Source organism: Phoca vitulina, unplaced genomic scaffold (genome assembly GCF_004348235.1).
Source record: "Phoca vitulina isolate PV1807 unplaced genomic scaffold, GSC_HSeal_1.0 scaffold1, whole genome shotgun sequence".
NCBI classification, from domain to species: domain Eukaryota; kingdom Metazoa; phylum Chordata; class Mammalia; order Carnivora; family Phocidae; genus Phoca; species Phoca vitulina.
In genome coordinates this window covers 111619671-111646138 of record NW_022589704.1, presented here as the reverse complement: position 1 = coordinate 111646138, position 26468 = coordinate 111619671, and the positions used below count along the sequence as shown (strand labels likewise).

The window sequence follows — 26468 nt, the reverse complement described above, 5'->3', positions numbered from 1 at the left end:
CAGGGCTGCCACCATCGTGAGCTTGGTGGGTCTGGAGAAGTGGAGGGTGTGCTATGAGCAGTGGCAGGCTGGGCCGGTGCAGAGGGGGCAAGGACTGTGAGCTCACATAGCCACCTGGGGGGATGGACGGTCCTACTTCCTACCTCACACACGAGGAAACAGCGTCCTGGAGAGGCGAAGTGACATGCAGGCAGGGTCAGTGCCAGAACTGGGCCCAGCTAGCAGGCCCTGGCACCCATGACCATAGACACAGTTCCACATAGCCTCTCTGCAGGCTCCACTGCAGCGACTACCTACAAGTGCTGGAACAGGACAGTATCTTCCCTTCTGGCATTTTCATGCCCAGTCGGGGTTTTCCACTTTCTCTGTCCTCCGGTAGTAAGTTCCTCTGAGCCTTGCCACGAGGTGGCAGCATTAAACAGTTTGAGATTACCTTCACCAGCTTCTATCTCCAGACCTAGGACACAGTATCCATCCTCTTAGGTACACTGATTCTCTGGTAGCTACACTTTCCACCATCCCTCACTTCAGTGTATACCCATGTCCCTCCAACCTCCTGACCATCTGCACCATCCCAGACCCTCTAACGGCTCCCTCTGTGTCCTTCCCTACCAAGTGGAAGCTCACTCTCTCTAGGAATTCCCTTGGCACTTTCTGGGGAGTCTTAAGTACATTGTCTTCCTCTCTTCTGTGCTGCGGGTGCGCTGCCCCCTTTTCCCACCCTCCTGTTGCACTACAAGCCCCCTCGAGGCAGGAGCTGCGTTCTTGTGTGTGACACAGCCTCACTGTGGAGTGATGACGTGCAGCTGGGATATTGCACCTGAGGCCCGTGATGGCCTTTCCCTCCCCTGCCATTGAGGGCAGGGCCAGCAAGAGCCTGGTCCACCGGCACCCTGAGCATGTTTTCCTGTGACCTCTGGATGTCTTCAGTTCGTCGCAGGTGCTCAGGCCTCAGACGTGACTCTGTGCACAGTGGTACTATCCATTTCCTAAATGAAGGGTAGCCCATCCCACCTCTGTGTTGCCTGCGAAAGGAAAATTCTGACGAATAGTGTGATTCCTCATAGTCAAGCAATAGTACCTCTAGAGAAACATCATATATGTACATACAGAGACTCCTCATCACTGCTCTGCTTGTAATACTAGAGACAGTATACATGTCCATCAATAGGTAAAGGATAAAGTGCGCTGGTATGGTCAGAGAATGAAATGCTGTAGGGCATTTTCATAGAATGAACTGTGTGGGAAAAACACTGGCCTACAAAGTATAATACTGAGTAAAAAATGCAATAGCAGAATTAAATCACAGTACAATACCAAACATGAACATCAATACTATATATGCTTTGGGAACCATATATTGGCAGTGAAAGTTCAAACACATGGGCAGGAGGAATATAGACCAAATTCAGAGTGGATGTTGCTCCCTGGGTAAGCAAGAAAAGGAAAAGGCCAGAGGATAGTGACAAAGGGGGCTGTAAACTATGTGTGAAATATTTTGTTATATTTATATGCTATATATGTATATATTGCATATAAAACATATAATATTATATATATCTCTAGATATGTAATAGTAAAATGATATATAAAACTCTTGGAAGCAAATATGGCAAAACATGAACATTTGTTAATTTTGGATAGTGGGTCCAGGAGCATTTGTTAACTCCTCTTTGCATTTTTCAATATATTTAAAATAGTCACAATGATACTAAAAGAACAAAGTGTTGCATATTAACCTTCAGAATTAAATAAATCCCAAGTGTGAACCAAGTAGTTCAGGAAGCAGCAGGGTGATGTGATGGAGAGGTCCCCAGGCTACAGAAGACAGGAAGGCGTGGCCTCCAGAGCAGAGGCGGGAACAAGCCGAAGGGACTGGCCATGGAGGAGCACACCAGGCAGAGGACTTAGTGGGACCAGACTGGGCTGAGAGAGCTCTGGGTAGCTGCCATGTAGAGAGGAGCAGTCACAGGGCTTCTTCAGCTGGAAAAGATTTTCTAGGCTTTAGGGGGTCCTTGGGGGGTCTTTAAATACAGGCAGAGTTAAAGAGGCTTTTCAAAGGTGTCCCCTGTCTGCTAGAATCCAATAAAATAAATCCAATAAAAGAAACTTTACTTATGGCCTCAGTGAGTGCGTGAATAAGAAGTCCCTCTGACTACTGGAAGGCTGGCGGACACCGTAATGTGGGTAGAAGGTGAGGGGCGGGCTGGCCCTGAGAAGCAGGAGGCACTCAGCTTTGCGTATGGGCAATGAAGACCAAACATGATGGGCTTCCTGTCCCAGCTGCCCCAGCCAGGTTCCAGGGTTTACCAGGCAGGAATGCTGAGCCGGAAACACCATCTGGAGCCCTGTACTCGAGGGGCTCGGTGTGGTAGAGAGCCTGGTCAACAGCTGAACACAGGAGATGGAGAGAGTAGTAAGGGTTATGGGAGCTATCAGGGTTTTAATTTATCTTTCATCAATATATATTATTTAATTATTTTAAAAATCTGGGTTTAACCAGGAGATGTAGATGACATTCCAATATTCTTTGATTATGGATTAAAAATCTGCTAATTCTGAAGGTGTCAATATGATGGAGATCTCTAGGATCTCCAGGACAGTTCTTGAAAAGTGGCATATCTACTGATGGAAGGGTCAACTTAGGACCTGTCTTTGGAGGAGCATTCCTCTTCTACACATGTGGTCCATCACAAAGAGACCTCACTCTGCCTCCAGGCCTCCTCCAGCCCGTTGTCCATCTGGATGTCAGCTCTGTCCTCATAGAAGGTAATTTTTGTGTTGTCGCTCTGCAGTATAAATTGCCTCCCCCCCCGCCCCGCCGCCTCCTGCCACAGCCAACATGGCCCACAGGCAGGGCCCTGGCAGTGCTGGGTTCTTCATCCTCCTGGCTCTGCTCAAACTGAGTTCCTCACTTGGAACATCTACCCCACCTCTTTTCCTTGTCTAAGCCACTGGCCTTAAGGACAAGCCGCTTAAGCCTCAGCCTGGAATTTACATGATCCCTTTCTGTGACAGGCACTGAGGGTGTGCTGGCGAGCAGGACCCCCTCCAAAGAGCTGATTCTGATAACAACGTTAGACATGACTCACACAAGAAAACACTGAGACAAATCATGGTAAATAGTATAAAAGAAATAAGGGCACTGTATGAAAATAAAGGAGATAGCTGTGGTCCATTCCAGGGGTCAGAAGACATTTGCCAGAAGAGTCCTTCAAACTGACAGCTTGCTGATAAGGTAAGGAGGTAGCAATGTTCCCAGGCCACAAGGGTCATGTGTTCTTCAAGGAACAGAGAAGAGGCAAGTGAGATGGAGCACAAAGACTGAAGAGGGAGGGAAGCAGGGACAAGGGATGTGCTGTACTCGGTCTCATGTATTAGGACCAAGATCTTAGTCTTTATCTTCAGAGCAATGAGAAGCCAGTGGAGAGTTTTATTTAATATAGGAACAACATGCTGATGAGGTGGTAGTGATCACAATTATGGTGAGAACGGTGAGGAGGAGGAAGATTATGGTGACAGTGATGATGGTAATGATTGTGGTGATAACAAGGATGGCAAAAATGATGCAGGGATGACAGTGACGAAATAAGGACGGGAGAGATGGTGACAGTGAAGCTGACATGGTGATGATAATGGTGATGATGAAGATATGTAGATTGAAAATGAATAGACAAAAAAACAGAAAGCAGAAGCAGACCTATAAATCAGAGAACAAACTCATGTCTGTCAGAGGGAAGGGGGTGGAGGGATGATTGAATGGGTGAAGGGGAGATGGTAACTGGGTAAATGGCTTCCGGTTATGGGATGAATAAGTCACAGGGCTGAAAGGCACAGCCGGGGAACTGTCAATGGTGTTGTGACAGTGCTATGTGGTGACAGATGGGGAGCAGAGTATGACATACAGACTTGTTGAATCACTATGTTGTACACCTGAAACTAATGTGACACTGTGTGTCAACTATACTAAAAACCAAACAATAAATTAAAAAAATGAAACCAAATGTGTGGGCTGAAATGTTGAGGGAAATGCTGATGGTGATGAAGAGTCCAGCAGCACGGCCGGCTAGGAAGGCAGAGGCAGGAAGACCGTCTGGGACGCTGATGGAGAGAGGCTGGAAACAACACACGATTTGGGGTGAGACACACTTATGCTCTGCCGTCTATTTTCTGGGTGCCTTTGAGAAAATGCCTTGACCTCGCATGTGCCTCAGTTTCCTCACCCTCTAAAGGATTCCTAAAGGTGAGATGATGTCTATAAAAGTGCCTGGCACCCAGGAGGTGCACTGTCAGTTCCCTTTGCTTCTCCTTGACATACAGGCATGCCGCGAGGCCTGTGAAGAGGAGGGCCTGGAGGTGGAGTTTCTCTCCACTGCCTCATTCCTGCAGCCTGGTCGGGTGACACGGCCTGTTGCTGAGGGACATTGTATTCTGCTAGGAGCCCAGGAGCTCCCGTTTAGATCATTTCCTCCAACTTGATAGTCTTGGCTGCTGGCTGCCTGTGGGCACAGCTGTGTGAGGTGGGGCTTCTGCTTGGGGCTACCTCTGCCACTGCCCACTACCCACCCCTGACACCCCTGAGCTTCGCTCTGATACCAGTGAGTAATTCCTGTTCACTGCCAAGTCTGGGGGACACAGCAGTGGGGCCTCTGCGTGTCTTGGGAAAGACAGCTTCTTACTTGTCCTGAGCCTTCTCACAACGTGACTGTAGGCAAGGCACTTAACCTCTTTTGGCCTCAGTTTCCCACCTGGAATCTGTCTTGCTGGTTCAAGGAGCAATGTGGCATTCCCGTGTCATCGTGTGGCAGTGCCTGTATGCGGTAGATGGCCCACAATGAGGACGTGTGTGGTCACTGTTAGCTTCTCTCTCCCTTGGGGGCAGAGCTTAAGGGCCCATCTACTTGGTGGTTTGAATCTGTTTGCATCAAGCTTGTCCACAGTTTCAGTTTATCTCCAGCCTCCTGGAGGGTGCCTTCTGGCTGGTCCCTGGACAGGGACAGTCCTAGCATCCCGAGGCTTTTGAAATGCCACACATGGTGAAGATTTTATTTCCAAAGTAATGTGTAGATTCATTAACCTGTGCTGCTCATTTCCCCTGTATCAGCATGTGGTCTTCTGTGGCACCCACAATGTGTTCAGTCAGGAATGTTCTGACCCATACTGAGAGCAGAGAATGGAGTGGGACAGAGCAGTTAAAGGTGGTGGGGCCACTAACCAGGATGGGTCAGCACTAGCTCATCCCCACAGCAGTCAGCGCATACTGACCTCCAAGCAAGGCTGATCCCAGGGACCCCACATCCACAGTAGCCTGCATTTTCCCAGGAAGGACACCCTGGGTGACTCCTGGGCAGGTGAAATGGAATGGTGTAAAGAGACTGCTTTATGTATTTTGTAGGTCATAAAATGATTCTCAACAGCAAGGCAGGCTTCTTATTACATTTACCAGCTCATTCATCATGAGACTTACTCACTTGCCATTTCCCTGAAGCTGTTGCCTGTCACTGTTATCAGAAGGATTGAGCTTTCAGCTACGTTTTTACTGAGGGGTTGTGGTTTAACGGATTCCCCTTACCCAGGGCATCTGTATTCTAACACAAGCACCTGCTGAGGGCAAGACTGATAGCGGGGAGCTGGGAAGGGCGTTCTGCTGGGCTGACAGCAGGGGTAGCCTAACCTCCAGCCCAGGTCTAGGCATGCTGGCTGCCCCTCAAAGTACACCTGCAGAGTGCCTGGGGCCAGTGGAAGTAGGAGGGGACATCCTCTGGGAGGCACAGGCCCTGGTAGGGGAGACAGGGCGGCAGGGTCAGCCCTCTGGTATTGCAGTGTCTCTGGAGGAGGAGATGTGCTTTCACAGAACAACCCTTAGATTCTTTACCATATTCTGCCTTCAGGAGCAGTTGTTGCTGCTTCTCCTGAAGATGCCATAACAAACCCTCAAGAAAGGCATGGTCCCTGGGCGGGAGGGAGCCAGGGGTCTCTCCAGGGAGCAGGGCCTTTTGCCAGCTCTGAAGGAAGGAGTGATACTCATGCTCCAGTGAGAAGAATGACTCTGGGGTCCAGCTCATGAGTTACCATGCCAGATGTCCTGTCTATCCCAGTGTGATAGCCCCTAGGCTACTCAGACTCCCTGTGTCTCACTACCTTACCTGCACCCCAGATATGTGGCGATGGCAAGGCTCAGTCTACGGGGCACACTTAGGAATGAGGTTGCTTGGCAACAAGTGTCAGCACTTTTGTAACTGGATGTAGGCCTCCAAGACAGGTATGTTGTCATCATGGCTCCCCAGTGGGGCCACAGAGACCCAGAAGGGCAGAGTAATTTAGCCAAGATCACAGTTAATGACAAGAGGCAAAGCCAGGTTTCCCCTGAAGTCTTCAGCTTCTGACACTCCTGAGAAAGAAAAAGGAGGCAAAAGGTGAGTGCCCGTGTAGTCAGAGGGATGAGGCAGGGTTCTGGTGTGTCACTTGCCAGATCTGGTCCAGGTGGCATTCATGATATGAGGCTGGGCCTCTTATGGCTCAATGTCTAAAATTTTTGTCTCCTTCTGATCCTGAGAACATTCTGCCTGTGCTCGGGAAGGCACCAGCTCTGTGGTAGCTCCTTCCCCAGGCTCAGCGTGGTGTTGGGCTGGGGCCTGGAGAGGAGCTAGAGAGGGGCTGGAGGGTGTGGCACAGGCAGCAGGTCCCAGGAGCATAAAGCATCTAGTGCACTCCTTCAGCAGTGAGGATAAGGGGGTCTGTGCAGCAGGGAGGACCCAAGCCTCTGGAGAGTGTGGTAAGGTTAGGGCTAGCATGTATTGAGCATTTATCCCAGGCTACACGTTGTGCTAAGTATGTTACCTCTAGATTTTTGCAACATTTCCATGAGGTCTGTATGGGCAGCATTCACTTTTCACAGAAAAGCAAACAAATGTAGAGAGCTTCCCAAAGTCTCCGAGCCAGATCTCAAGAGCAGAAAGCCTGCTCACCTAAGCCAGATGGGAGACACTTCTCAGGAGATCAGTGACCAGTACACCATGGCAACAGGCTGATGCATTTAGGTGTGCCCATACACATGCGGCCAGGATAGCTGGCAGACATGCATGCGTGTAGGAAGCCCTGTGTGAGCAGAATTTCGCTTTGTTGTTTTATTTTTCTTAAATAGTCATTCCTAAGGCCTGCTCAAGTACAGCATTTCTGCAGAGGAGTAGCACCATCAGAACCCCTGCAGGGGAGATCCACACCCTGGGCAAGTACAGAACCAACCACCTGTGGGAAAGCATGCCATTCCTGCCAGGAAGCATGCAGGATCAGTTGACACCCTGTCGCCTGGACACAACAGCCTGGCCAGCCTCTGACCAGCTCATCTGTGAGCCCCCCTGCATGCCTCAGTTAGCCAGCAACACCTCCTGAGGCTCGGAGACCTGAGCGTGCCTGTCACCATGCTGCGCTGGCTGTTCCTCCCTTCAAGCCTGCTGGCCGTAGCCACACTGGCTCGGACCCGCATGCTGCTGGTAACCATCCTGCAGAGTTAGAGACTTCGGCAAGAGCCCCACTACCTGCTGCTGGCTAACATCCTGCTCTCGGATCTGGCCTGCTTGTCTTCCACATGCTCATCTCCTCCAGCAACATGGGCAGCTGGGCCCTGGACTGCATTCATTGCTTGTGGTGCTCTCACAGATGCTATCTTCATTGCCTATACCAGCACCGTCTTGTCCTTCATGGCCACTGTGCTGCACACCTACCTGGCAGTTGTTTATCCTCTGCACTACTTCTTCATGTCCTATGAAGCTGCCCAGAAAGTGGTGGCCCTCATCTGGCTGGTGGCCTGCTTCTTCCCCACATGTCTCATTTGGCTTAGCAAGCGGCAGGATGCCAGGTTCAAGCAAGGGGCCTCATGCATCCTGCAGCTGAGTCTGGGCACTGAGCCAGGCCGTGGCCCACTGGTCACTGTCACCCACATCTGCATTTTATGCATTCTCTTTCTAGGCATAGCTTTCATCACCTACTGCTTATGGAGGATCTATGCAGAGACTAGGACTTCAGGCATCTGGGTGCAGGGCTATTCCCGGGCCAGGGGTACCCTGCTTATCCACACAGTGTTAATCATGCTGTATGTTAGCCCAGTTGTGGTGTTTTCCCTGGACATCATGCTAACCAAGTACCACCACATTGATGCCAGAACTCATGTGTGGCTCATGGCAGCCAACAGTGAGGTGTTCATGATGCTTCTTCATGCCATGCTCCCATACCTGTACACACTCCGTTACCAGCAGCTGCTGGGGATGGTCCGGGGCCACTTCTCATCCAGGAGGCACAGTGACATCTTCACTATTTCTTAGAGCTACAGACTTCACAGTCTAACAGACTGATGTTAGAAATTGTATGTTGGATGCATCAGTAGCCAATTATCGCCAACTCCAGAAAACTATGAAATATACTTGTGCAACAGGACATTTAAGATGACCTCAACTGATGGTTTTCAACATTTCAAAAGTTTTTAAGTAGAGAAAGCTCACTTCTCACTGATGTGAAGATTTTCTACTTGAAAATGGAAGCAAAGAAAAGTGATTCAGCAGAGCTCTGATCAAAGTGGGGGTGAGGCCCTGATCTGTGCCTTTCCGATGGCTTCCACCATATCCTCCTCCACCACTGGCAAACCATTGTTGCTGACAAACACATAGACGCCAAAACATTACTAACGAACCTGGAAAGTAAGCAAGCAGATCTGCTGAATCTGGAACCATGAGCCTCCATTTTGCCAACTCCTCACTATATGGGAGGGAGGAGAACAAATTAGGACCCACCTATAGTGGGGGGTGTCATGAAGACATCTATAAAGCTGGAACCCCCTTGGGGCACCTGGGTGGCTCAGTCAGTTGGGCGTCTACCTTTGGCTCAGGTCATGGTCCCACGGTCCTGGGATGGAGTCCCCATGCTGGGCTCCCTGCTCAGTGGGGAATCTGTTTCTCCTTCTCCTCCCTGCTTGTGCTGTCACTATCTCTGTCTCTCGCAAATAAATAAATAAATAAAACCTTTAAAATAATTACAAAATTAATTAATTAATTAATTAAAACTGGAACCCCAAAATATTACAGTCTCAAAACAAGGATAAATGACAACTAACAGAATAGCAAGGGGACTTTCCTGCCTTGATATTGGTGCTGTGCAGAAGAGGAAGAAAATTCCTTAATAACTCTTAGGTGGAAGCCACCCTTCAAACAGGATTAGAACTAGTTTTAAAACTAATTTTGTGGTTAATAGATCTAATTCTGTGGTTGGTGTGGCTCTTCTGGAGGATTAGAGCTTCAGCTCATCTTCAAAGAATTTCCATGGTAAAAAAACCTCAAAGCAAATGAATTGCACGTAGTCAAAATTCACAAAACTACACAAAAGAATAAGGCACCATGAATGAGAATGAGAAGAAACAACAAGATAGCAGTAGTATACTCCATCCAGCTCCTTAAACTGTCAGACACTTGGCTAATACAAAAATATTCAGTATGTTTTAAGACATGAAAAATGACATGGAAATATGAATGAGGAGCAACAATTTTAAAAATAATCAAGCAGAAAATGACATATCAGATAAAGGGCTAGTATCCAAAATCTATAAAGAACTTATGAAACTGAACACCCAAAGAACAAATAATCCAATCAAGAAACGGGCAGAAGACATGAACAGACATTTTTCAAAGAAGACATCCAAATGGCCAACAAACACATGAAAAGTGCTCAACATCGCTTGGCATCAGGGAAATCCAAATCAAAACCTCAATGAGATACCACCTCACACCAGTCAGAATGGCTAAAATTAACAAGTCAGGAAACAACAGATATTGGCGGGGATGAGGAGAAAGGGGAACCCTCCTACACTGTTGGTGGGAATGCAAGCTGGTGCAACCACTCTGGAAAACAGTATGGAGGTTCCTCAAAAAGTTGAAAATAGAGCTACCCTATGACCCAGCAATTGCACTACTGGGTATTTACCCCAAAGATACAAATGTAGGGATCCGAAGGGGTACATGCACCCCAATGTTTATAGCAGCAATGTCCACAATAGCCAAACTGTGGAAAGAGCCAAGATGTCCACTGACAGATGAATGGATAAAGAAGATGTGGTATATATATACAATGGAATATTATGCAGCCATCAAAAGGAATGAAATCTTGCCATTTGCAATGACGTGGATGGAACTGTAGGGTGTTATGCTGAGCGAAATAAGTCAATCAGAGAAAGACATGTATCATATGACCTCACTGATATGAGGAATTCTTAATCTCAGGAAACAAACTGAGGGTTGCTGGAGTGGGGGGTGGGGTAGGAGGGATGGGATGGCTGGGTGATAGACATTGGGGAGGGTATGTGCTATGGTGAGTGCTGTGAATTGTGCAAGACTGTTGAATCACAGATCTGTACCTCTGAAACAAATAATGCAATATATGTTAAGAAAAAAAAAAAGAAGATAGCAGGAGGGGAAGAACAAAGGGGGGGAAATCGGAGGGGGAGACGAACCATGAGAGACTATGGACTCTGAAAAACAAACTGAGGGTTCTAGAGGGGAGAGGGGTGGGGGGATGGGTTAGCCTGGTGATGGGTATTAAAGAGGGCACGTTATGCATGGAGCACTGGGTGTTATGCACAAACAATGAATCATGGAACACTACATCAAAAACTAATGATGTAATGTATGGTGATTAACATAACAATAAAAAATTAAAAAAGAAAAATAATCAAGCAGATTAGGAAAAGAGTTAAATAAAACTGTTAGAAATAAAAAAGTATAATAATCAGAATAGCAAAAGATGGGTTATATTTAATATGAATTAAAAAGTATATTAGAGGGGTGCTTAGGTGTGTCAGTCAGGTAAGCATCTGCCTTTGGCTCAGGTCATGGTCCTAGGGTCCTGGGATTGAGACCCACATCCAGCTCCCTGCTCAGCAGGGAGCCTGCTTCTCCCTCTCCCTCTGCACCTCCCCCTGCTTGTGCTCTCTCTCACTATCTCTGTCACTATTTGTCTCTCTCTCTCTCAAATAAATAAAACCTTTAAAAAAAAGTGTATTAGACACAACTGAAGAGGGATTTGGTAAACTAGAAGATAGGTTTAAATAAATTATCTAAAATTCAGCCTAGAAGGACAAAGAGGCAAAAAATACAAAAGAGAGATTAAGAGGTATTGAATTAAGAATAGAAAAGACTGATATCTAATTTGAGAATACAATACAGATGACGTGGAAAGGGAAATATTTAAAGAGATAACAGCTGAAAAATTTTCAGATTTATTGAAAGATATCAAACCTCAGATTCAAGAACTCTAACCAGTTACAAACAAGATGAATGACAAATAACCCATCTCAAGTGAATGTGAAACTGCAGGAAACTGAATACAAAGACAAGATATTTAAAGCAGTCAAAGAGACAGAAGAGTAATAATTTAACTAAGAGCTGACTTCTAAAAAAAAAAAAGCACAAGTCTGATGTAACTGAAATATATTGTTAATGGAAAAATATTCCATGCTCATGGATTGGAAAAACAAATATTGTGAAGATGTCAACGCTACCTAGAGCAATCTACACATTCAATGCAATCCCTATCAAAATACCATCAACTTTTTAAAAAAAAAATGGAACAAATAATCCTAAAATTTCTATGGAACCAGAAAAGACCCCAAATAGCCAGAGGAATGTTGAAAACGAAAAGCAAAGCTGGTGGCATCACAATTCCGGACTTCAAGCTCTATTACAAAGCTGTCATCATTAAGACAGTATGGTACTGGCACAAAAACAGACACATAGATCAATGGAACAGAACAGAGAGCCCAGAAATGGACCCTCAACTCTATGGTCAACTAATCTTTGACAAAGCAGGAAAGAATGTCCAATGGAAAAAAGACAGTCTCTTCAACAAATGGTGTTGGGAAAATTGGACAGCCACATGCAGAAGAATGAAACTGGACCATTTCCTTACACCACACACAAAAATAGACTCAAAATGGTTGAAAGATCTAAATGTGAGACAGAGTCCAACAAAATCCTAAAGGAGAACACAGGCAGCAACCTCTTTGACCTCAGCCGAAGCAACTTCTTCCTAGAAACATCACCAAAGACAAGGGAAGCAAGGGCAAAAATGAACTATTGGGACTTCATCAAGATATAAAGCTTTTGCACAGCAAAAGGAATAGTCAACAAAACCAAAAGACAACGGAGAGAATGGGAGAAGATATTTTCAAATGACATATCAGATAAAAGGCTAGTATCCAAAATCTATAAAGAACTTATGAAACTTAACACCCAAAGAACAAATGATCCAATCAAGAAATGGGCAGAAGACATGAACAGACATTTTTCCAAAGAAGACATCCAAATGGCCAACAGACATATGAAAAAGTGCTCAACATCGCTCGGCATCAGGGAAATCCAAATCAAAACCTCAATGAGATACCACCTCACACCAGTCAGAATGGCTAAAATTAACAAGTCAAGAAACGACAGATGTTGGTGGGCATGTGGAGAAAGGGGAACCCTCCTACACTGATGGTGGGAATGCAAGCTGGTGCAGCCACTCTGGAAAACAGTATGGAGGTTCCTCAAAAAGTTGAAAATAGAGCTACCCTATGACCCAGCAATTGCATTGCTGGGTATTTACCCCAAAGATACAAATGTAGGGATCCGAAGGGGTACGTGCACCCCGATATTTATAGCAGCAATGTCCACAATAGCCAAACTATGGAAAGAGCCAAGATGTCCATTGAGAGATGAATGGATAAAGAAAATGTGGTATATATATATACAATGGAATATTATGCAGCCATCAAAAGGAATGAAATCTTGCCATTTGCAACGACGTGGATGGAACTGGAGGGTGTTATGCTGAGCGAAATAAGTCAATCAGAGAAAGACATGTATCATATGACCTCACTGATAAAAGGAATTTTTAATCTCAGGAAACAAACTGAGGTTTGCTGGAGTGGTGGGGGGTGGGAGGCATGGGATGGCTGGGTGATAGACATTGGGGAGGGTATGTGCTATGGTGGGCACTGTGAATTGTGTAAGACTGTTGAATCACAGACCTGTACCTCTGAAACAAATAATACATTATATGTTAAAAAAAAAAAAAAGAAGATAGCCGGAAGGGAAAAATGAAGTGGGGGGGCATCGGAGGGGGAGACGAACCATGAGAGACTATGGACTCTGAGAAACAAACTGAGGGTTCTAGAGGGGAGGGGGTGGGGGGATGGGTTAGCCTGGTGATGGATATTAAAGAGGGCACATTCTGCATGGAGCGCTGGGTGTTATATGCAACAATGAATCATGGAACACTACACAAAAACTAATGATGTAATGTATGGTGATTAACATAACATAATAAAAAAAGTGGTGATTAAATAAATATGTTACGTATATAAAAAAAAGAAATAATATTGTTGATGAGAGAAAATAACTGTTGCCCTGGAATTCTACCTAGGGGAAAACAATCTTTTCAGAAAGCAAAATAAAAACCATTATAGGACACAAAACCCAAAGGACAATATTCCTAACAATACACATTAAAGAAATTTTAAAGGATATATTTCTGGCAGAAGGATAATTATTCCAGATGGAAGATTTGAAGTGCATGAAAAAAATGGTGAGAAATATTGAAAACTATGTGCACAGGGCCGGAGTTAATATGGCAGACTATTAGGGGACCCTGAACTTGTTTGAATACAGCTAGATCAACATTCAACTAATTTGAACAACTGGGAAGAGGATCTGGGGATTAAGGAAACAGTCTGCATAGTTGGGAGGGAGAAAAAGTGGCAGATGTGAGGTTCCAATCCATGGATTGGGGGAGAGGAAAGCTGCGGGGCCCTGAAGGGGATGGAAAGCTTTCACAGAGGAAAGTCAGGGAGAGAAAGAAAGTAGGAGAGAGCCCAGCAGTTAGGGACAGCACAATTAGCCACAATAAGGAGATCCCAAGGGTTGCATAGGGAGAAATAGCTCCCCTTCCCAGAGGGCATTTAGAAGAGTATATTTAGCCTCACCAAGGACAAAAGGCCAGTTGGGAGCCATTGAGCAGCGCTCAACAGCAGGGTCAGAGGCACTCAACAGCAGGGTCAGAGGTATGAGCACTGAGGGCAGAAAACCTCTGAACAACTTCTCACTGTGAGCCACAATAGGCTTAAACCTCTTGTGCATTGTTGGCTAATTGAACATAATAATAAAAAATTTAAAAAAAGAAAGAAAGGGGCGGCTGGGTGGCTCAGTCATTAAGCGTCTGCCTTCGGCTCAGGTCATGATCCCACGGTCCTGGGATCGAGCCCCGCATCAGGCTCCCTGCTCCGCGGGGGGGCCTGCTTCTCCCTCTCCCACTGCCCCCGCTTTGTTCCCTCTCTCGCTGTGTCTCTCTCTGTCAAATAAATAAATAAAATCTTTAAAAAAATAAAAAAGAGAATAAAAGAAAGAAAACTAAAAACAAACAAAAAACTCCTCTGTGTGCAGGATGAGCATCTGCTTTTCTGGGGCAGAACTGAGCAGAAAACAGAGACAGGAGCAGATTGCAGATAACCTGGCTGGGGCTTTTTGCCCTCTGCTGCAATAGACCCAAGCCTCTGCAGTGGCTTTTCTGGGGCAGAATGGCGTAGGGAATTGAGTCGAATGCAGACTGCCAAATAACCTAGTTCCGGCTTTTGGCTGAGCATAAATTCTAGCCTCTGTGCGCGCTGCGTGATTGATGCCCCAAGCCTCTCCTCTGGGGGATGGGAGTGTGTCCGCACCTTGCCAGGCCCTTTAAAACTTGGAGTTTTGAATCGCAGCCACTAGCTAGAGATAAAATACAGGAGATCTGTGGCTCTGGGCTTGCCAATGGCCTGGACACAGACAGGCGAAGGGCAGGCAACTGATGAAGGCCAGAGACATTGGAGATGGTTTGCTTTTCTAAGAGGGCCTCTGGAACAGCTGGTGGCTGGGAGGTCCACTCCCCAGGGACAAGAGGGAGGGGTGATGCCATATTCTCTCTCCTCCTCCACCACCCGCCTCCCACCTACCAACACAATTGGACTTCAGAGAGAAACACAGTGCCTCCAGTAGAGGCTGGAGTCCCCTACACTACACCCCCCACCCCCCACTCCCTCAACCCCCCAACCCATCCCCCCACCCACCCCCACCCACGCCTGGCAAGGGCAGCTTTACAAGAGCAAATCAGCTTGTAAGCCAACCTAGCAGGCCTCTCCCTCAGAAGATGAACACAGGCCACTGCATCTATCAAGTCTACTGATAAAAGAAAACTCCAAAACATCAGCTTCCGGTGGAAATAGGACCAGGCTTACTTCTCTTTGTTTTTTTCCTCCCCTTTTCTTAATTTAAAAAAATTTTTTTTTTATTTTTTATTCTTTATCCTTTAACTTAAATATTTTTTCTTTTCTCTTTCTCTCTGTTTTGTTTTTTTGTATCAGGCTTATAATCTTTTGTTCATTTGTTGGTTCATTTGTTTCTTTCTCTTATTTTTTTTCTCTTTTCTTCTTTCCCTACTCTTTTTTCCTTCCTTCTTTCTTATTTTTTAGACTCAAGCTTATAGTTTATTGTTTCTCTGTTGTTTCCATTTTTGTTCCATTTCCTTTCTCTTGTCTTGGATCAAGCTTTTGATTTTTGGTTTTTGTCTTTCTTCTTATAATTTTTCTTTTCTTTTTGTTTTTCTTTTATAGGCTTCTTGACAAACAAATCAAAGCACATCGACATAAAGGTCCAAACACTCTCCACTACAAGCAAGGAGGAACTCTGCAGAGAAAGGAACATTGGGAAAGAGCAGACAAGACACACAGCAAGAGTGTACACAGCACACATCAGAAACACTTCCTGAAGTTGTTGTTGTTGTTGTTGTTGTTATATACTGTTTTTGCTGGGTTTTTCCTTTTTTATTTTCTTTCTTCCTTTCCATTAAGGACACAATGACTAGACGGAGAAATTCAGCCCTAAAGAAAGAACAGGAGGTAATACTCACTACCAGGGATATAAGCAATATGGATATAAGTAAAAAGTCTCAACTAGAATTAAAAAAAACAATTATAAAGATATTAGCTGGGCTTGAAAAAAGCATAGAAGACACTAGAGAATCCCTTACTATAGAAATAAAAGAAGTAAAATCTAACCAGTCCAAACATAAAGATGCTATTACTGAGATGCAGTAACATAGAGGCTTTAACAGAGAAGAAAAATGAGGGAGAAGAGAAGGTCAGTGATATAGAAGACAAAATGATGGAAAATAAGGAAGCTGAAAAAAAGAGAGAAAGACAACTACTGGATCATGAAGGGAGACTTGAGGAACTCAGCAATTCCATAAAGTGAAATAATATCTGGTTGATAGGGGTCCTAGAAGATAAAGAGCAGGAGAGAGGGACAGAAGTTTTATTTGAACAAATTACAGTGAGAACTTCCCTATCTGGGGAAGGAAACAGGCATTCAAGTCCAGGAAGCACACAAACCCCCCCTAAAAATAAATAAAAATAGGCCAACACCCTGACATATAATACTGAAACTGGCAAATTTCAAAGATAAAGAGAAAATCCTGAAAGCATCCAGGGACAAGAGGTCCTTAAACTACAAGGGTAGAAATGTAAGGCTGGCAGTAGATCTGCCCACAGAGACCTGGCAGGCCAGAAAGGACAGGTATCATATATTCAACGTGCTAAATGGAAAAATATGCAACCAAGAATAATTTATCCAGCAAAGCTGTCATTCAGAACAGAAGGAGATATAAAGACTTCCTAGGACAAACAAAAACTAAAGGAAATTGTGAATACTAAAAGAGCCCTGTAAGAAATATTAAAGGGGATCCACGGAACAAAGAGAAAGCCCAAAGGTAAAAAAGACCAGAAAGGAACAGAGAAATCTACAGAAACAGGGACTTTACAGGTAATACAATGGCACTAAGTTCATATCTTTCAATAATGACTCTGAATGTAAATGGAATAAATTCTCCAATCAAAAGACACAGGGTATTAGATTGAATAAAAACACAAGACCCATTGATATGCTGTCTACAAGAGACTCATTTTATACCCAAAGACACCTCCAGATTGAATGGGAGGGGGTGTATAATCATTTATCATGCCAATGGACATCAAAAGAAAGCTGGAGTAGCTATCCTTATATCAGACAAACTAGATTTTAAATCAAAGACTGTAATAAGAGATGAAGAAAGACACTATAAAGTAATAAAAGTGTCTATCCAACAAGAAGGTCCAACAACTGTAAATATTTATGCACCTAACTTGGGAACAGCCAATTATATAAACTGATTAATAACATTAAAGAAACACATTGATAATAATACAACAATACTAGGGGATTTTACCACCTCACAGCAATGGACAGATCATGTAAACAGAAGATCAGCAAAGAAACAAGGGCTTTGAATGACACACTGGACCAGATGGACTTCACAGATATATTCAGACAATTTCATCCTAAAGCAACAGAATAGACATTGTTCTCGAGGGCACGTGGAACATTCTCCAGAATAGATCATATACTGGGTGACACATCATGTCTCAACCAGTACCAAAAGATTGAGATTATACAATGCATATTTTCAGAACACAATGCTTTAAAACTTGAACTGAATCACGAGAGAAAATTTAGAGGGAACACAAATACATGGAGGTTAAAGACCATCCTACTAAATTATGAATAAGTCAACAGAAAATTAAAGAAGAGTTTTAAAAATACATGAAAACATATGAAAATGAAAACATGATAGTTCAGAACCTTTGGGATGCAACAAAGGCGGCCCTAAGAGGGAAGTATATGGCAATCCAGGCCCTGCTCAAGAACAAGAAAAGTTCTCAAATACACAACCTAACCTTACACCTAAAGGAGCTGGAAAAAGAACAGCAAATAAAGCCTAAATCTAGCAAGAGAAGAGAAATAATAAAGATTAGAGCAGAAATCAATGATATAGAAATTTTTTTAAAAAGACCAGTAGAACAGATCAATGACATTAGGAGCTGGTTCTAGAAAAATTAGTGAGATTGATAAACCCCCAGCCAGAATTATCAAAAAGAAAAGAGAAAGTACCAAAACAAAGAAAATCATAAATGAAAGAGTAGAGATCACAATCAACAACAAAGAAATACAAAGAATTGTAAGAGAATATTATGAGCAATTAAATGCCAAGAAATTAGGCTATCTGGAAGAAATGTATGCATTCCTAGAAAGGTATAAAGTACCAAAACTGAAACAGGAAGAAATAGAAAACCAGAACAGACTCCAGCAAACAAATTGAACCAGTAATCAAAAATCTCCCAACAAACAAGAGTGCATGGCCAGCTGGCCACTCAGCAGAATTCTACCAAACATTTAAAGAAGAATTAATACTTTTCCTTCTGAAGCTGTTGCAAAAAATAGAAATGGAAGGAAAATTTCCAAACTCATTCTATGAGGCTAGAATTACCTTGATCCCAAAACCAGATAGACCCCATCTAAAAGGAGAATTATAGACCAATACCCCTGATGGACATGGATGCAAAACTTCTCATCAAGATACTAGCTGATAGGATCCAAGTCCATTAAGAGGATTATTCACCACAACCAAGTGGGATTTATTCCTAGACTGCAAGAGTGATTCAACATCCACAAATCAATCAATGTGATATACCACATTAATAAAAGAAAGGAAAATAACCATATCACCCTCTCAATAGATGCATAAAAATCATCTGACAAAATACACATCTTTTCTTGGTAAAAACTCTGTCCTGTAGGGATAGAGGGAATATACCTCAATATCATAAAAGCCATATACAAAAGACCCACAGTAAATATCATCCTCAATGGGGAAAAACTGAGAGCTTTTCCCCTAAGGTCAGGAACGTGACAGGGATGTCCACTCTCACCACTGTTGTTCAACACAGTACTGGAAGTCCTAGCCTCAACAATCAGACAACAAAAAGAAATAAAAGGCATCCAGATCAGCAAAGAAGTCAAACTTTCACTTTTCCCAGATGATATGACACTCTATATTGAAAACCCAAAAGAATCAAATAATACTCATTTTGCAAATTAAAACGTTTCCTTAGATCAAGACAGCCTTAAGGACACCTGAAGGAATTCTTAGATTATTTTTCCTTTTACTTAATGCTGTTAAATATAAAATAATGCTGACCTTATAAAGTATTTTGGAAGGTTATAGAGACAAGCTCTTTGGTCAAGACATTCAAGAAACACATATTAGTGGAAGCCTGTGTGTCTGTTCCTTGCTTGCTTGAGCACTAACAAATCTTGGTTTGTTAAATAAATACGTGTGTTTTAATAAGCGTTTTAATTTGCAAAAAAGAATCAACCCCAAAATTGCTAGAACTCATTCAGGAATTCAGCAAAGTGACAGGATATAAAATCAATGCACAGAAATCAGTTGCATTTCTATACACTAACAGTGAGGCAGAAGAAAGAGAAATCAAGGAATCTATCACATTTACAATTGCACCAAAAACCATAAGATACATAGAAATAACCCTAACCAAAGAGGTAAGGCTCTGTACTCTGAAAACTAGAGAAGACTTATGAAAGAAGTTGAGGAAGATACAAAGAAATGGAAAAACATTCCATGCTCATGGATTGGAAGAACAAATATTGTTAAGATGCCTACATTACCAAAAGCAATGTAGACATTCAATGCAATCCCTATCCAGAGCTGGAATAAACAATCCTAAAATTGTATGGAACCAGAAAAGACCCCGAATAGCCAAAGGAATGTTGAAAAAGAAAACCAAAGCTGGGGGCATCACAATGCCTGACTTCAAGCTGTTTTACAAAGCTGTAATTGTCAAGACAGTATGGTCCTGGCACAAAAACAGGCACATAGATCAATGGAAGAGAATAGAGAACCCAGAAATGGACCCTCAACTCTATAATCAACTAATCTTTGACAAAGCAGGAAAGAATATCCAATGGAAAAAAGTCTCTTCAACAAATGGTGCTGGGAAAATTGGACAGCCACAGCAGGAGAATAGAACTGGACCACTTTCTTACACCCTACACAAAAATAAACTCAAAATGGATGAAAGACCTAAATGTGAGACAGGACTCCATCAAAATCCTAGAGGAGAACACAGGCAGCAACTTCTTTGACCTTGGCCGCAACAATTTCTTGCTAGACACGTCTCCAAAGGCAAGGGAAACAAAAACAAAAATGAACTTTTGGGATTTCTTCAAGGTAAAAAGCTTCTGCAGGAAGCTTGACAAAACTAAAAGACAATTTACAAAATGGGAGAAGATATTTGCAATGTCTTATCAGATAAAGGGCTAGTATCTGAAATCTATAAAGAACTTATCAAACTCAACACCCAGGGAAAACCAAATCCCCTCAAGAAATGGGGAGAAGACATGAACAGACATTTCTTCAAAGAAGACATACAAACGGCCGACAGACACATGAAAAAGTGCTCAACATCACTCAGCATCAGGGAAAAACAAATGAAAACCACAATGAGATACCAACTCACACCAGTCAGAATGGCTAAAATTAACAAGTCAGGAAATGACAGATATTGGTGAGGATGTGGAAAAAGGGGAACCCTCTTACATTGTTGGTGGGAGTGCAAACTGGTACAGCCACTCTGGAAAACAATATTGAGGTTCCTCAAAAAGTTAAAAATACGACCTAGCAATTGTACTTCTAGGTACTTATCCAAGGGATACAAACATAGTGATTTGAAGAGGCACATGCATCCCAATATTTATATTGCCATTTGCAATGACGTGGATGGAATTAGAGGGTATTATGCTAAGCGAAATAAGTCAGTCAGAGAAAGACACGTATCATATGATTTCACTCATATGTGGAGTTTAAGAGACAAAACACATGAACATAGGAGAAGGCAAGGAGAAATAAAATAATGTGAAAATAGAGAGGGAGACAAACCATAGGAAACAAACCGAGAGTTGCTGGTGGGTGAGGCGAAGTGGTAATTGGGCATTAAGGAGGACTTGATGTAATGAGCAGTGGGTGTTATATGCAACTGATTAATCACTAAACTCTACCTCTGAAACTAATAATACACTTAAATTGATTTTAAGTAAAAAATAATAATAAATGTGAAACAAAGCTGATTTTATGGTTTTAAAAATTCATAAGACTGTTCACCAAGAAACCTGAACAACAGCAAGTACCATATTAAGAAAAAAGGACCCTTGAACAAAGGTTTGAGTGAATCACAGAAGGGAACAAGGGGAACCATGAAGGACGGGTATGTGGTAAATACAAATAAATATTGATTGTCTAAAACAGAAAGAATAAGAATATCTTTTAAAATATATGTAGTGATAAGGCTATAGTAACCACATTGAATGAAAATGTTTCAATTAAAAGACAAATATTGTCAGACCAGTAAAAAAATAAATAGACACCAAATATATGTTGTTTACAAAAATACACATTAAATGTAGGGATACAGAAGACAGAGCCACCAGGGCCCAGTTAAGGAAACCAAGGAAACCAAGGCTTCTGATCCTGTAGAGATGAAGATCTGGTTCATTCCACACCTGGCAAACCACTAGACCCACTAAGTGCTGCTCAAGGAAATCCAGAACAAGTAGTAGAGAGGGGAAATTATTAACACTGTTTACCATCTTGGGACTGGCTGCAATAGTAAGGATTTTAATTTTTGTTTTGTTTCATGTTTTAACAAACACTCTTATTTTAATTTTCTTCAGAGACTAGCAATTTCCACTGCCTTGAAGAGGGCTCTGTGGCTTACTGGTTTGTATCTTCACATTGTGTTCCCACCACAATGCGAAAATGAAACTGCAGGAGACAGACAGAATGAGAGTGCAGGTGGACTGCATGAGCTGCTCACCCTCCAAGACTTTTTGCCACTTGTTTCCCCAGCCATTGGGCTGACTTATGTCAAGCAGGTTTATGAGAGACTGTGGGATCCACTGGCACTTGTGCATATACAACAGGAAATATGTCTGTGTTAATGTTTTTTCTGTGGGGTAAATGCATCTTTAGTCAACAGAAAACTCCTTTGAGATACAGTTTTTCATAGATCTTTTAGAAAATGGGAACATGAGCTTAAAGTGACCACATGCACTCTATACCAAGTAGTGGATGGACAACTCAGTGGTACACAAATTCATTTGAGTCCTCCTTTTCTGCCTCATTCCCTTTCCCCCTGGTTCTTGCTTTCTTGGGATGGCTTTTTTTAAAATACGTAGCATCTGATTTTTTTCTTGGCCTCTGCTTTCTGAGGAATCCCAGATTAGTCACAGATAAAAGAGGAAAATCCAGACCATTGTCTAGAAAGTTCCAAATACCTAAATGTTTGACCTCATGAATAAAAATATCTGAGGAGGGACTGAACCCAGTAATTGCATGCAGTGATTAAAACTATCGCCTACCTCCAAAACTAATAATACACTATATGTTAATTAAATTGAATTTAAATTAAAATTAATTAATTAATTAATTGAATTAAATGCAAAAAAAAAAAATTGCCTCCAATCAATTACCTGACCAAAGATGAGACCTTAGGAAAGAGGACCCAAGGAAAGAGGCCATACTGTACATCACCAGCTACAACACCAGGTACTGTCCTGCCCCAGTGTGCCTTTGCTCAAGCCACCTGCCTGCCCACAGCGCTCCACTCTCCCCACCTTAGCCTCCCCAGGCCTTCCTATACTTCCTCCAGGAAATTCTTCAACCCCTAAATCTCCTGGTGCCCACAGGATAAGCAACAAATGACTTCTTGTAATTAATCTTGTCTCCAAAACTAGACCGAGCTCCTTAGAAGGGACACTGTGCCCTAGACTGGGAGCAGCTTCAACATAGTGATCACACTGGCTCATAACTGCATCCTGCCTTTGGAGTGTGCCCATTCCAGGGACATGGCTGGGAGCCTACAGGAAACAAATTCTTGCTAGCAAGACATAGACCTAGCAAGCAGGAGGCAAAGATGGATAGCACACAAGAGGCCTGACTGCAGCAAGCAGCCCCACAGGTAGGGCAAACAGCACATGCCACCACTAGCTGACTCTCAGCACAGAACAGACCTCCCATGCACCTCCACAAGGTTGGCAAGGGCCCAGGACTGCTTCTATGAAAAGATCTGTCCTTGGAAGTCACTTTAGATGGGAGAAGAATGCCTTCCTTGGCTTGCTCCAGAGGCTGTGTCCCCAGAGAGCTCATTGCTCTTTCCTGACAACCAGCCTAGGATTATGCCTATTGCCAGAGCCCTATGGAACAGGAGATGGATCATGAGCTTGATCAAACAAGGTGGATAGATAAGAGGGCCTCTGGGATTGTCCCAGAGGTTCCAGAGCTGGATGAGGTTAGAGGACACTTGAAAACAGTTATTTGTTATTATAGAATCTATTGACCAGAGTTAATGAAATAGGCTATTTTCATTCTCAAGGCCAGCTTTGAGATTGAGAGTAACAGAGTATTAACCTGGGGGCGGGGGCGCTTATAATGTTCTGTGTCCTCCTACTTCTGGGGTCTCATGTCCATGCACAGAACATTAGAGTTGGCAGGGGCCTCAGAGCTTCAGCAGTCCAACCCCACATATCAATGATCAGAACTGAAGCCTAGAGATAGTCTGGGCAGCACAGAGCAGAGACTCCCTCCTGCCAACCCAAAACTCCCTTCTCATTCTATGTAGGGGTAGAAGGTTCCTCTGGGCCAAGGATGAGGAGCTCTGCTGAGGCCACCCACTCTCCTGGGTGGGAAGGGCTTGTCTACTCAGGGAAAGTCACACAAGAATTCAGCAGATGAGGCCAGATGGGGATCACAGGACAGTTCCTGATCCCTTAGGCTCTGGGCCTTTGTGCTGCACTTCTGACTCCTCATGCAGCAGGATATGCCCTAGGGACAGCTTGCTCAACCTCTCCAGGAGAGGAGCACATCTGTTGACCCAGCCACCTTCTTGGTGCTCATCAGGGGAACACAGAGATGAGGAAGGATGGAAAGTTCTCCAAAGCGGAAAGAGACACACTCAGTAAAATAGATTGAACATTCATGTTTACCTTTGCACCTTTCAAAAACCTCACAAAAATGCAGTAATGGACTTTAAAAAGCTATGAACCTACCAAAGAAATGAGAAAGAGTGAAGACAACGTAGACTGGAGATGTCAAGGATATGTTGGAAGAGAGGAAGGAAGGCAGACAAAGAGAGAGAGGGATAGAACCAATTCAACAGGGTTGCAAAGTCCAGGTTCAACCTGCCTGAGAGAAAGCAATGGGAGAAAGGCAGGAAAGACTCCAGATCTACTCCACGCACTGTGAGAGAGAGGCCTGACTGGGGAGTCCAGTTGGGTTGACTGCCTGTGCACGAAGCAATAAGACCTCAGGTTTGCCCCTATTCTGAAAGGCTCTGGATTCCAGGACAGTAGGCTCAAGTGAGAACAGGAATGAGGCCCCAGAGTGAACAAAGAGGGCCAATTGGAATGTATGTGAATGCTGAATCCTCAGACTTCTCCCTCAACAGGCTACTAGGAGCCTGACATTTAACTCAGAAGCAGGAAACAGAAGGATTCATCTCCAGAGAAACGGAGTGATCTCAGACACTGTGGGAGTATGGGCATATGGGTGAGGAGGCATGAATAAGCCATCATGCTGCACAGTCACCCTATAGTGGATGCCCACCAGTTAACAAGAACTAGACAAGAACAACACGCATCTTCTCATTCACTTTCAATGCCTCACCCTTAAATAAAACAAAAACCCAAGAATCACCAAACTTTTGGGGGAAGTTTCCAAAGTGCAACATAGAGATCAAAACAAAGTACTTCAGAGAAAATAGGACCGCAGAAGAAAATAGACAATGCAGAAGCATAAGAAAACTTGAATTTCTATAATTTATACAACAGAACTAATAGAACATACAGAATCCATGATGCAAGTAGAGGTGCTATAAGAAAAGGAACAGTGTCAGAAAGCACTTCTAATATCTGTTAGGAGCTCTTAGAAATAAAAAAAACAACTATGGTAATAGAAGTTAAAAGTTCAATAGAATGCAAAGATAAGTTTGAGAAAATCTATTAAGAAGCAGAAAATATAATGAAACTAAAGCATCAATTCATGAATTTTAACTTATGATACTTGGAGTTCCAAAAAGAGAGAAAAGAAAAGGAATTATTTTCTTTAACTCAAGAAAATTTCCCCAAATTTAGTTTTCTGATTTAAAGAGTCCACTGAGTGTTCAGCACAACAAATGAAAACAAAACACCAAGTTTTATTATCAATGCATTTCAGAATCACAGGAATAATGCTAAAAATTTCCAGAGAGAAAGAAATAAACAGGTGCCTAAGGATTTGAAAATGAAAGAAACAGGAGCAACACCTTTATAATTCTGAGGGGAAATGTTTCAAACTATCAGTCAAGCCTAAGAGTGGAATAGGATTCTCTTAGACATTCAAAGTCTCAAAAATCTACCTAAGGAAGCTATAGCAGTATGGATTTCAGCAAAACCAGAGAATTAACCAAGAAAGAGGAAAATGATCCAAAAAAGGAAGGAAACCAAGGGAAATCTCCAGATGATGGTGAGAAAAAACTCTTGGACAAGGTTTGAGCAGCAGGCCTAAGGTGAAGTCAGGTCCCATAGGAGCAGAAGAGTGAATACCAGGGGCGAGGTATCCAAAAAAGAAAAAAGGAAAGAAATTGATAGACTAGAAATGCATTTGAACATGTGGCAAATATATGGAGAAGGTGTTTCCGTATTCATTGAAGAGTCTGGCAGTAGCAATAGATACATGGAAAATTAGACAGAAAAAGAAGCAATGATTAACACCAGGAAAAATGAAAAGTTATATAAGGAAGGAAACATAAACATAACACAATATGGGGCACATCAGTGAATAATGTTTACATAATTACATAATGTGAATTCAGTATTGATTCAACAAAATAAAAGTAATAGAAGAGAGCTCATTCCTCATATTCAAAGATGGGCACTGGGTGTTATACGCAACTAATGTATTGTTGAACACTACGTCAGAAATTAATGATGTATCATATGTTGGCTAATTGAACATAAAAAGAAACTCCCCCCCCAAAAAAAAATGTTTGGAAGTGTCTTTGTTGGAGCAGGGATAGATTTACCTAGAGTCCATATTCTCTGCCTCTTTTGCCTATGAACTAAAGCAGTGTGTGTGTGTGTGGGGGGGGAATCTCTCACTAGGATGGGCAGCTCAGTCTGGCTCTATGAAAAAGGATTTCCTCTAAAGTCTGAAAATCTGGTTACAAATCTGACCGATGACCCAGGCCTAAGTGGCCAGAATTTAAGTCATAGAGGGACAACCAAGGTTGTCTGCACATCCTTACAAACAGCCTTCCTAATTCTTGAGGAGAGTAGTGCAGTGGAAACATATATATTTGGGGTGCAGTGGTAAAAAAAAATCTAGACTCTAGATTCTGTTCTGCTAAGAATAAACTGCATGACTGATTTTTTCCTTTTGCTTCAGGCCCAAAAATGACTCAGCATACCACTGGAGGAAAGCACTGAAAGAAAAAT

General features: G+C 43.1%; 1 protein-coding gene across 1 annotated transcript; it reads left to right on the top strand.

Annotated features, from left to right (window-relative positions):
- The first annotated feature begins 7281 nt into the window (after positions 1 to 7281).
- On the top strand, positions 7282 to 8321 carry GPR148 (G protein-coupled receptor 148). The gene is given in 4 exon segments (XM_032427862.1): positions 7282 to 7384; positions 7387 to 7572; positions 7575 to 7630; positions 7632 to 8321. Coding segments are annotated over 4 exon segments (1035 nt in total).
- Positions 8322 to 26468: the final 18147 nt, after the last annotated feature.